Here is a 12,811-nt window from a genome sequence, read left to right on the forward strand (position 1 = left end):
CCCCTAGCGCTGCCCTGCGACTTTTAGTTTCGGTAGAGATAGAGTTTGAAAGTATGAAGACAGACAGATAAACATAGTAGTTTTATAAATTAGATTTACTTCGTAAACTAAACTCTTAGTTTTAATTATTTACTTAGTTTTTCAGTTGTAAGACATCATCAAGTATCCTTTGCTTTGATTATTTAAATAAAATCACACGAAACATCACGGATTTGTAAATCTGAAATTTTACCAAATACTTTTACTATTTCACTATTTTTGTGAAAAATAAAAAATTCTTAATCCCCATTCAATGCACAGTAAAATAATGTTGAATTTTTTTTTATCCATAATATAACTCATATATTAAACATGTAATACTTTTAGGGGTATTATTAAATAATGTAGCCCATAATTACGTGACTGCCACTTTTGCAAAATAGTTTATATTTTTCCTGTGAACCTTAATTATGGCAGCCATCTTGAATTTTATATTTTTCACCTTCACAAACGAACGACTCATTTGGTCTATGTGCTGCTGTGTAAACTATTATCAAAAGAGAAATAACCATTGTCAGGTTGGAACAACCATCTTGCAGTGCATGTGACATTTTTTTCTCAAAGCATAAGGGAACCATGAAATTTTAAAAGTATGAAACTCATAAAGACTGGCAAAGCTGAGAAGCCTTTCAGAAAAATCCGACCAGAAGTAACAGAAGCATGGAGAGAAAGAACATTTTTCAACTGTAACAACCTCCCTAATCACCTGAACTTTAACCATGGGACCTTTTATCCTAAGATTAGAGTGATAATATTTAGAGAAATAGTGATTCTATCGTTTCAACTAATTTACATACATATGCCTGCGTCAAGTACCTACATATTTATATTATATGAGTAAGTTTATTTGCTTCTATATAAAAATAACAAAGAATAATAATACTTCTATATAATATAATACTATTAGTAATAATAAGGATAAGATAGAAGTAAACAGACTTATTCTTAGTCATGCATAGAACATTTTTTAACAGATAAATGAAGTCAACAGATACATTTTCTAAATTTTCAAATGAAATCAATCGAACAAATAATTGTGATGGTTGTGACCCAACGGGTCACGAGTATGTCTTATGTTCTATCATTGTAAAACGAAAAAGCTCTTTTATGTTTTTCTTTATCATTACTTGAGATTGCATTCTTATCATAAGTATTTTGTTTACTTATAGTTCAAGGGTACTTTTTTTGTTTTGTTTATGGGTTGTCTCTGTAATGGGGCAGAGTGATGATTCTCGTTTTGAAAGATTTGGCTTAATACTAAGATTAAAGTTAATATTGACTTACAGAGGTCATCTTCATATATATCTGTTGACTATGGATAAGTTAATCGAATGTTGTTGGAAGTTTACCAGTGTTGATCCCTTGATGCATAAATCCTTGTGGACCCTTGGCACTGCAATGTGATGTGGTCAATTGTTGAGAAATTCTTGAGCATGGAAGCAAATTACCCTCCTCATTATCTTTATTGAGCAAGAGTGGTCTCTCCACTGCTTCGGTTGTGTGGAAACTTGGGTAGAAATACCAGTCAAAAATTCGTTCTCAAAAATCCTGACAAATGGTGGGCCATTTACATAACTTATTATCTGTCGAACCGAGGTATACTGCCTGGGTAGCACCTAGGAGGTCCACCTTGCTAGACCTTGACAACCAACTTTTGGGGGGATAAGTTCATTGTTTACAGCTTAAGGCGCTCTGACTGAGAAATGCCGACGGGACTGTCTAGACAATTATTTCTAGGCCAGAGTGTTTCTTTTTTAGGGACATTGATTTGACCGTCTGCAACTTGCGACCTTGTGTCATCTTCCTGCGGTGGGAAAGAAGTAAAAAACTTTGCTATATGTGTGGGTTTTTTAGATGTTTGTGATATTCTTGCGCATTGGAGAAATGTCCAAGTTATTGTATCAATAAGAATGTGCTGTCATGACAGAGGTGATTATAGCTATCAGTACTGTCTACTAGTATTTCTTAGCTGTTTTCTTGGTCAGTTTTATTTGTCCATTGCTTTGGGGGAAGTATGCTGACGATGTGCGTTTTCTTATTAGCACAGTTATGCATATAATACTCTTTGAATTGAATAGTGGTTCTACATTGCACAATATTTTTCTCAGACACAGTATGTCCAGAACCCTAACCCTAAATTATGAGGAAAGCGATTTTATAGGACATTTTGTATTGTGCTGATGCCTGGTGAATGTGCTTGCATTTACTTAATGTCTGGCATTTGCCAGTGTGCAAGTAACATCTTGATGTGGAGTGACTCTTATAATTCTTCACATATAGTTGTCTGACTATAATTACTCTTTCCAGGGAATATAATGAGCCTTTCATAGGCCAAATTTGTGTTAGTGGAAAAAATGGGGTGGGGGATATTGTTGTAATTCGCCATTATTAACTGTTCTAACATCCTTACAGAAACATTCGAAAAGGTTTTCAGACTTAATTGTTCTAACATCCTTACAGAAACATTCGAAAAGGTTTTCAGACTTAATTGTTCTAACATCCTAACTTTCTAAAAGAAATTTTCAAAATGATTCTAGTGCTCATTTCTCTCCACCAGTTCATAACTCAGCATCATTGGTGCTAGAATCAGTTTCCAGTAATCTTCGCTACAAATCTTTTTAAACCTGAAGTATGCTATCTGTTATGCTAAAGTCTGTTAACAAGCACACCTCTGTGCAATTCTTTGAGTGTAATGTCCCAGTAGTAATTCCCGAATTGGGGCTATTGGGAAAATATGGATGCAATTTAGTCTGAACCAGGATTTGATATTAGTGATGTTTTGGGGTGTGAGGAAGTTCGAGATGGCTTTCATGATGATTGTAGTGAGCTATTGTCGACAAAAAATAAATATTCGGTTTAGGAATAGTTCGTGAACATTTTTGAACTATTGTTGATTGAATGAAAATGGTTCACAACGTCTTTTTGATCCATTTAATCCAGCAATTCTTTGGCCATTTCAGATGGATTTTCATGAAAAGTGTTATTCAATCAGTTTTTCCCATTAGGAGGAGATAAGAGACAATCTTGGCGTATTCTTACAAGCGTATATATATATGGTGTGACCTTGTATTTTTAGTACAGAAGAAATAGCCAGAGTGCTCAATGATGTGTATAAGAGCATATGCTTTTATTTTAAAATGCACATAAGTTTGATACTTTCAGTTTCACTGAAACACTGAAAAGTCAGCATGCAGAGATAAAGATACCAAAAGGAATCTGTTATTCAGTCATATATATATATATATATATATATATATATATATATATATATATATATATATATATATATATATATATATAATTGAACCTGAGGATAAACGAAATAGGGATGTAGATAATGAAAGAAATGAGGATAAAACAAAAACGAGTATTAAAAATAAGAAGAGGAACAATACTGTATTAGGTGATTGGGTTAAGGAACTACATAAAAATAAAAAAAGAGTTTGAATTAAGATGGTCAATAATAGAAAAGGCTAGAAAGTATAAGCTGAGTAAATCAAAAAGATGTAATCTGTGTTTACTTGAAGCATACCACATAGTGAATTCTAAGGAGGAAATCTTAAACAAAAGGTTTGATGCTATACAAAGCTGTCTTCATAAAAATAAATTCCTCTTATCACGCTTAAAACCTGATTAAAATAAATTTAGAAAGGAAAATTTACACAATATATTAAGGGTGAAATGTAAGTGTGTAACGAGAATGCTTAAATTTAATACTAAGATTTTAAAATGATGCAATAAATAAATCTTCAGCTTAACAGGAAATAAAATAATTATAACCTAAATAGAAGAAATAGAAGTAGTTTTGGTATTAATGATCGTTATGGATAATAAAATTACACCCGAGTAATTTCAACTGCATAAGAATAGAAAAACTCTAAAATGCAAAATATTGAGACAAGCAGGCTAAGTTGGAGTAAAATAAATTTAATCAAAGTATAAAGTTAAAAATAAATGCGAAATTACACTGAGATTGGTATAAAGAAGTTTATGTGAGAATTATAAGTTTAAAATTAAACGAGGGTGATTAATAAAAACTAAAGTCAAAATATTAAAATATGAATGCCTAAAAAACTTAGAGAAATTAGCAAATTGATAGAAATTTAATAAACATGGTTATCAACCTTACAACGTGGAGATTTTAAGAATGTTACTGAAGAGGAGACTTAACATAAAAGTAAATAACTTTGCTATATGTGTGGGTTTTTTAAATGTTTGTGATATTCTTGCACATTGGAGAAATGTCCAAGTTATTGTATTGCTTTGGGGGAAGTATGCTGACGATGTGCGTTTTCTTATTAGCACAGTTATGTATATAATACTCTTTGAATTGAATAGTGGTTAGAATTACAGGACTGCAGTTCGAATATGAATAAAAATTTAAACAATAAAAATTTTAAATTCAAATTAATGACGTAATCAGTTGAAGACAAATTTTAATTTATAATTTTTTAAGTTAACACTTTAATTACAATTCCTTAAGAAATAAAATATCAAGCAAAGTCAATTATGAGATCGTAGTTGTAAACAAGACTGATACGAAACTATCGTAGATTGAAGACGATATGGTTGGGACATATAAATATAAACTAGAATTTGAGGGTTCAGTGTAGTATTTAGAAAATAAAACAAATAATGTGGAGAAGAAAAATAATCATTTAAATAAAAACACACAGAGGTTTTCTATAATATTAAGATACGTAATTGATTAAAATATAATTAAAAAAGTAGAAATAGGGAAATGGGGCGATTTATAAATTCCATGACTAACGGAAAATAATTAAACAACATGGAAGAGTTGGGTGAAGATAGGCCCAACTGCTTACTCTCTTAAATAGAGATTAGAAGATTGTTCATATATGTATTAAGTGTATTTTTCCGTCTGAAGTGTGGCTATTTTTGACTATTTTTGAATGATATAATGTTTGAAATTGTCTGAAGAGTCACAAAACAAGGGTAACGAATAACACGATTCGATAATGAAAAACGCGCTTCAAAATGATGCATACCATGGCTATATATATCAATGAATTAATTCAGAAATCATATATAAATATAGCATATGTGAGAAAACGATATTGTTTTTGTGCCAACCTATAGTAAACCATATAGGAGCCTTTTCGTGTACACACACACAGCCGTTCAGTTTTATTATGTGTGTGTGTGTGTGTGTGTGTGTGTGTGTGTGTGTATGTGTGTGTGTGTGTGTGTTAATTTTTACTTTTTCATTAAAAGTTGAAATTGAATTATTGATCAAATAAAGAGATGGTTAAAAATACATAATAACATGGCATGTAAATGTTGCTGTTTTTTGTCTCAATATTCTATTTCTAATGAATTGAAACTATTGAAACAGAAGTTGAAAATAAACTTTGACAGCCTTCATTTTAGTCTGAAAATTCGGTGCTAATGTTTCACCTGACTTTTACGTTGCATAACAGGCATGAGAGCTAAAGATGATAGATTACATTCGTTAATTACAGCAATCCAAGAAAATTACTGCGTCTGACATGAACAGGAGACAAAAAAGTTGGCCGACATTTCAATCACAGATGTTCTATGAGAAACAGTATTAATTTACTCGTGTTATTTGGTGCCAAAATTTTCACTTTGGCCAATGACAAAATATTTTAAACTTTTAAAATATTTTAGGAAAAAAAGGAGACCTTGATCATTAAGATTATTTAAAAAATATATTCCATACAATTAGAGAAGAAGTATTTTGTTGTACACTATCATTAATTTCTATAATAAATATGTGAAAAAATTAATTTCTATAATAAATACTGTGAAAAAATTAATTTCTATAATAAATACTGTGAAAAAATTAATTTCTATAATAAATACTTTGAAAAAATTAATTTCTATAATAAATAATGTGAAAAAATTAATTTCTATAATAAATACTGTGAAAATAAATTAATTTCTATAATAAATACTGTGAAAAAATTAATTTCTATAATAAATACTGTGAAAAAATTAATTTCTATAATAAATACTGTGAAAAAATTAATTTCTATAATAAATATGTGAAAAAATTAATTTCTATAATAAATATGTGAAAAAATTAATTTCTATAATAAATATGTGAAAAAATTAATTTCTATAATAAATACTGTGAAAATAAATTAATTTCTATAATAAATACTGTGAAAATAAATTAATTTCTATAATAAATACTGTGAAAATAAATTAATTTCTATAATAAATACTGTGAAAAAATTAATTTCTAAAATAAATACTGTGAAAATAAATTAATTTCTATAATAAATACTTTGAAAAAATTAATTTCTATAATAAATATGTGAAAAAATTAATTTCTATAATAAATATGTGAAAAAATTAATTTCTATAATAAATATGTGAAAATATTAATTTCTATAATAAATACTGTGAAAAAATTAATTTCTATAATAAATACTGTGAAAAAATTAATTTCTATAATAAATACTGTGAAAATAAATTAATTTCTATAATAAATACTGTGAAAATAAATTAACTTCTATAATAAATACTGTGAAAATAAATTAACTTCTATAATAAATACTGTGAAAAAATTAATTTCTATAATAAACACTGTGAAAAAATTAATTTCTATAATAAATATGTGAAAAAATTAATTTCTATGATAAATACTGTGAAAAAATTAATTTCTATAATAAACACTGTGAAAAAATTAATTTCTATAATAAATACTGTGAAAAAATTAATTTCTATAATAAACACTGTGAAAAAATTAATTTCTATAATAAACACTGTGAAAAAATTAATTTCTATAATAAACACTGTGAAAAAATTAATTTCTATAATAAATACTGTGAAAAAATTAATTTCTATAATAAATACTGTGAAGAAATTAATTTCCAGAAAATCAATGACCGCTCAGATTGAGAAGGGAGCAATGCACTTACTTTAGATTGCGAAAGAATTGCCCCCTTCCGCGACGTAAGCGTCTTGTAGTATCTTCGCCAGACGAAAGTGGAAAAGATTTACTTTCAATCGCCGGCAACTGAATCAAATTGTGGTGAAGAAAAAGAGAAAAAAGACAAGGGAATCTCCCCTCTTATATAATGGAAGGATCAGATGATTAACTATCACGTGATCTGGAGCACAAAATAAAACTTTAAAAGGGTGAATAACAACAATTCTTCTTGGTTAGTATTCAAGGTAAGTGCACGCCGATCCTTCTCTTCTTGAGCAATCATTAATCCTTTTTTTCACGCGATCCCCAAGAAAGAAAAAAAAAGAAAATGCGTGGAAAAACAAAGGATATAAAGCCATGCAATTACTTAATATAGTTAACGTATTAGTATTTTTTTGTTTTATATCTTTTTTTTGGAGTCCCTAACTATTCTGGGAGGAGGCTAGGCTTACCTCGTCGTCGTCTCTTAGGTGCACAATCCGTACAATACCACTTCTGCCTTTCCGGAGGTGGAGAAACAATTCCCACACACCTGAAGTGACACCAGTCATCACAGCTGTCACAACAGATCATATCCTGATCACCTTGCGGGGAACTGCACACACGACAAAGCCAAATCACCTCTTCTTCCTGGGAAGGAGTCGATTGAAGGGAAACTGCACCATCGACCGATGCAGGGATGGACTGATCCTGAATCTCGCTGTTTAAAGAGAGCTCAAGTGGAAAGAGGTTCTTCAATGAGTGAATGTGTGCTGCATTGCCCTCCTGCCTTACCTTTGCAGACCTTACTACACCATCCTCACCATAAAACATTTCCAATATAATACCGAGAACCCAAAAGGGTCTTGGTTTAAGAGAACTTTTAACTAAAACGACATCTCCGACCTTAAGCCTGTTTTGGAAAGGCACCCTTGAATGGCCCAGGGGCTTCTCTCTGAGACTTAAGAGGTATTCATCATACCATAGTGCTCTGAACTTCTCCAGACACTGGTTTCGTACCTGCATGGTCCTGAGAAGCTTCTCTCGACTTGAAGGGAGGTGGGAAGAAAAATCTTCCTCATTTAAACTCAAAAGTAGTCCAGGACTCTTATTGGGCCTCAGAAACATGTTTGGAGTTACTGCCTCCAGCTCAGTCTCCGCGGATTCTCGATAAGTTAGAGGGCGGTTGTTAATTGCCCTTTGTATATCCGATACTATGGTTAGTAACGTGAAATAATCTATCTCACCTCTACCAACTACCTTATGCAGACAATTTTTAATTGTCTGAATACTCCTCTCCCAGACCCCTCCTACCCAAGGCGAAAATAGAGGGATAGGACAGAATTTAATCAGACACGAGCCAAACTTCTGTTGATAATCATGGCTCAACATCAACCTCTTAAATAACCGCCCACCTCCTATGAAGGTCTTAGCATTGTCACAGTAAATGACTGTTGGAACACCATGGATCTTTGTAAAACGTACCAGAGCCTGCAAAAAGGACAACACGCTCATGTCTGGTACCACCTCAACATGTACAGCCCTGATACTGAGACAGGTGAAGATGAGTATGAGTAGATACATCTTCACCACCTTAGCCCCTTCCTTAACCCAAAGGTGGCCCATAAAATCTACTCCCGTGTGTTTGAAGGGAACCTCCAGTTCAACACGTGAAGCAGGCAAGCTGGCCACATTGGGGGGCAATACTTGTCTGGCATTGTACTTGTGGCACAGTGCACATGAAGCCAGGACTGTTTTCACTGCTTGTCTCCCCTTGGGCACCCAGTAACACCTTGTATGCGCATCCATTATTATAAGCCGAGTTACTGGGTGATCTTTTGCTAACAGAACAGGGTGTTTAACTACCGGGTCGAAATGGAGAGACCTTGCAATTCTGCCACCTGATCTGATAAGACCCTCACCATCAATGAACAGGTCGAGATCACGCACCAAACCCGGAACTGTCCTACCTGAGGAATCCCGCAGGAATGCTAGTTCCTCAGCATATCTCTGGCGCTGCATCGTTTTCAAGCCTTTCTGTGTCAACTTCTAACCGACGCAGCCGATGGATGAATCTGAGGACCAAGGAAGTCAATCTCAATAGCTTGGTAAAGGAAGAAAATCTTTCGAGAGGAAGAACTGTAGGTGGTTCCTCTCCCTGTAGGATGGCAGCATTCCAAGAAGAACGGGCCACCACTTGGCTGTGCTGGCTGAGGCATGGCAACTGCTGTGCAGCCTGTGGACTGATCCCACTACTTAACCAATCCGGACCAGTACACCAGAATTGAAGGCAAGCCTTGAACCTTTTCAAAGTTAACCCCCTAGTGATCAAATCGGCAGGATTCTCAGTTGTTGAGACATAACGAAATGAGGGCGAGAAACCTAGTGTGGCTTCCAACTCAGCACTCATCTGTTGGATGTCCTTCAGTCTATTCCGGGCAAAGAGGTTTCTGCTTACAATTGTTCTGGAAATCAGTCAAGAGAGGACCACCTGCGAATCTGTGGCTACATGAATCTCAGAGGGAGAGAACCCTCCAAAATTCCTCAACAAAGTAGGCAGGCACCGGAGAGCCAAAAACACGGCCATAAGTTCCAAGGTGGGTAGAGTTTTCTTTTTCAAGGGAGCCACCCTAGCTTTTGCAAACACCAGACCAGATTGGCAATTTTGCACTACATATGCTGCGAAGCCATATGCCTCTGGAGATACATCGCAGAAAAGAAAAAAATTTGCCAGCCTCATTCTCACTGAGTGCTCTTCTGGGGAAGGAGACGGTCTCCAGCTCAGAGAGATCAAGGGAAAGCTTCCTCCATAAGGACAAGTATTCCGGTGGGACCGTTACATCCCATCCCAATCCCTTCTTCCAAAGTTCACTCAACAAAATACGGCCACGTAACGAAACCAGTAGGCACAATGATAACGGGTCATAGACTCTAGCTGTCTCGCTGAGGATCCGTCTCTTTGTAAAGGCACTAGAGTCGCACTTAACAGCTGCTACACAAAAAGTGTCTGAAAGAGGACAGAATCTATATCCGAGCACCTTCTCCCATTTGTTGCCATGGTCACTCAGGGAACCATGCTCCTGCATTTTGTTTTGAATCGCCACATGGTTAGAATTACAGGACTGCAGTTCGAATCCTCCCTGACGCAATCGTTCCCGGGTGAGTGTATATAACCGGCACAGTTCATCGGGATCATCGTGCGACATAACCAAATTATCCACGTAAAACCGATTCTCCATCATGAATCTACAATTATCCATGGGAAACTGCGCTGCATGGTATTTAAGGACATAATTTAATATAAATGGACTAGCGGCATACCCAAAAATAATTGTGTTGTATCTGAAGCAGCATAGTCGACCTCCTTCTTTTAGGAAAAAACAGAACTTATTCCTGTCCGATTCAAGCTTCAGATGGATCATTAAGAATATTATTATCTGAATTATTAGAATTAATATCTGCTAACACGACGTGCTTATTAGCACGAAAGGTAAGTAACAAATTTAGTAGGTCACTAGTAAGATTTATTCCCTGGTAGGTAGCCTCGTTAAGGGAAGGAGAGTCACCAACTTTGAGGCTGCAGTTGAGCACTGGCCGAATCTTAGTAGTGGAGGTAGGGTCCGATTTCAGGACAGGCCTGTGCGGAATCCAGACAAACTCTCCGAACCGTTGAGGAGGCACGAAGATCTCCTCTATAATTCCATCCCGTTCCTGCTGATGGAAAACCTTCAAATATTCATGATAAAGTTGCCTCTTCTCCAATCTCTGCACGACACGTTCCAATATTCGCAGAGCCACTGCATGGTTGGAAGGAACACAAGAGATCTTATCGTCCTCCCATGGCAACTGAATGTAATATTTGTTATCCTTAAATGAAATAGACTGTCGAAAGAGAGCAATCTTCTGTTCATCATAATTAGACAGTTCCTGTTCTTGAATACCTAGTGACTCCACACTGAACATCCTCTCCAAACCCCTTTGTACATCAATTTCAGGAAAGAAATCACTTTGAGACTCCAGCACAAAACATAGGTGAGATGGGTTGACCTCAGCAGTCGACGCAAGTACAGCATTGAAGGTAAGGCATTCTGAGTTCTTGTCCACAGAATGGTCAGTATGTAAAAACTGCTTCACCTCACCGAAGGGGACGAGTCCTATTGGTGTCAAAAATGCCTGTCCAAGCAAACAAGGAACCAATTGAAGGCTCCCTAAATGTTGAATGACATCCAGCCCAATTATTCCATGAATTGGAATAAAATTTGTGCCTCTGTCAAATCTGGCGGCTAAGGGACATTTGAGGCGTTCAAATTCATCCAAAATAAAATCCAGATTCTCAATGTGTACCGAAATATTAATATTTTCGTGTACCAACACCGTCAGGGAAAATGGACAACAGGATCCAATGCTAGCCTCCAATGCTACCTCCTTAAAACGCCTGTCGCAATTGCCAAGGATGGTAGTCAGCCTGATTTCACAATCATGTCCAATGGACTCCAAGTGACCGAGGGGGTCCAAGACCTTACTGGACAAATAAGTCCGTCCACTGCCTGTGTCCAATAAACAGTTGATGGAAACACTTTTGTCACCCCTACCAAAGGTAACACACAGAACAGGGGGAAGGCTCAAGAATTTTCCACCATGAATGCTATAGGCTGAGTTGGACTGAAATAGAGGAATCTCTCCGTGAAGTACCGGATCTAGGTCCTGAAGGTACATTCCCTAAGGCCCCCCGCATAGTGTTACAAGCCGACCCAGGGATCTTATCCCCCTTAATAAGGAGACGTTTAACCGCTTCCTTAGTATCTCTCAGAATTGATGACAAGGTGGGGATTCTCCTACCCGAAATTAAGATCAACTCCCCCTTGACCTCCTTGGGGAATTTTGCAAAGAGAATCTTGGCCATAAGCCGATCCCCAGAAGAAAGGTCGTTTGAAAACGAACAGTCGAAGGAGCCCTCCAACTCAGCCAATAGGGAGGCTACTTTGGATATGTAGTTAGCCAGGGCAGTAACGGATCTGTCCTGTTTACAGGAAAAATCTAATGTCTTGGAAGATGTTATCTATTATTTCATCTTCATCGAAGTACTCGCTCTTCAGGACCGAAAGAGCCACCTTATAATTTCTGTTGCTGATGGAAAGATGATTAATCAACAACAGGGGTTGGCCAGACAGTGAACACTTCAAAAAATTCAGTCTTTCGGCATCATTGGCCATGCCAGCTACACAATTCTCAAAACGCGACAAGAAATCCTTGAAGCTCATAGGGTTAGATTGCATGTCCAATCCATCGAAGGTGGGTCCCGTGATCTGAATTTGAGGTGGTTTTACAGTAAATGAGGCCCCAACTCTTCCAACTTCTGGGGAACATGGAAGACTCAGAGAGTCCATGGCCAATCTCAGGGTGTGTGCAAGAGACTCCCTCTTAATTTGAATCCAATCCTCTTCCTCAGAAGATTGAAGTTAGATTTTACTAACACATATGTGTACTTCAGTCAAATATTCCTCCACCTATTTCTGCAGTGCAGAGAAGGATTTAACAGAGAGTTCGTCCTCCAGATTGGCATCTCCAGAATCGTTCGGATTTTAGTCCAAAGAAGAGAAATTCTCTTCCTTAAATCTGGTTGACTCACATCCATGTTAGTATGGGGTTCTTTCGCAAATATGTGAAAAAATTAATTTCCAGCAAAGAATCAATGACCGCTCAGATCGAGAAGGGAGCAATGCACTTATCTTAGATTGCGAAAGAATTGCCCCCTTCCGCGACGTAACCGTCTTGTAGTATCTTTGCCAGACGAAAGTGGAAAAGATTTACTTTCAATCACCGGCAACTGAATCAATTTGTGGTGAAGAAAAAGAGAAAAAAGACAAGGGA

General features: G+C 35.7%; 2 protein-coding genes across 2 annotated transcripts in view; both read right to left on the minus strand.

Moving 5' to 3' along the window:
- The window catches only part of LOC145254535 (uncharacterized), a 67,195-nt gene extending 58,446 nt beyond the window's left edge, over positions 1-8,749 (minus strand). The window contains exon 1 of the mRNA XM_080113061.1: positions 7,414-8,749. Coding sequence (XP_079969187.1) covers positions 7,414-8,749 — 1,336 coding nt within the window. The remainder of the gene's footprint in view (positions 1-7,413) is intronic.
- A 1,593-nt stretch (positions 8,750-10,342) lies between these two features.
- On the minus strand, positions 10,343-11,656 carry LOC145254536 (uncharacterized). Its single transcript, XM_080113062.1, has one exon. The coding sequence runs from the start codon at positions 11,654-11,656 to the stop codon at positions 10,343-10,345; it is 1,314 nt and encodes a 437-aa protein (XP_079969188.1).
- Positions 11,657-12,811: the final 1,155 nt, after the last annotated feature.

This window comes from Euprymna scolopes, chromosome 30 (assembly GCF_053919585.1).
Source record: "Euprymna scolopes isolate OS-2025 chromosome 30, ASM5391958v1, whole genome shotgun sequence".
Lineage (NCBI taxonomy): Eukaryota > Metazoa > Mollusca > Cephalopoda > Sepiida > Sepiolidae > Euprymna > Euprymna scolopes.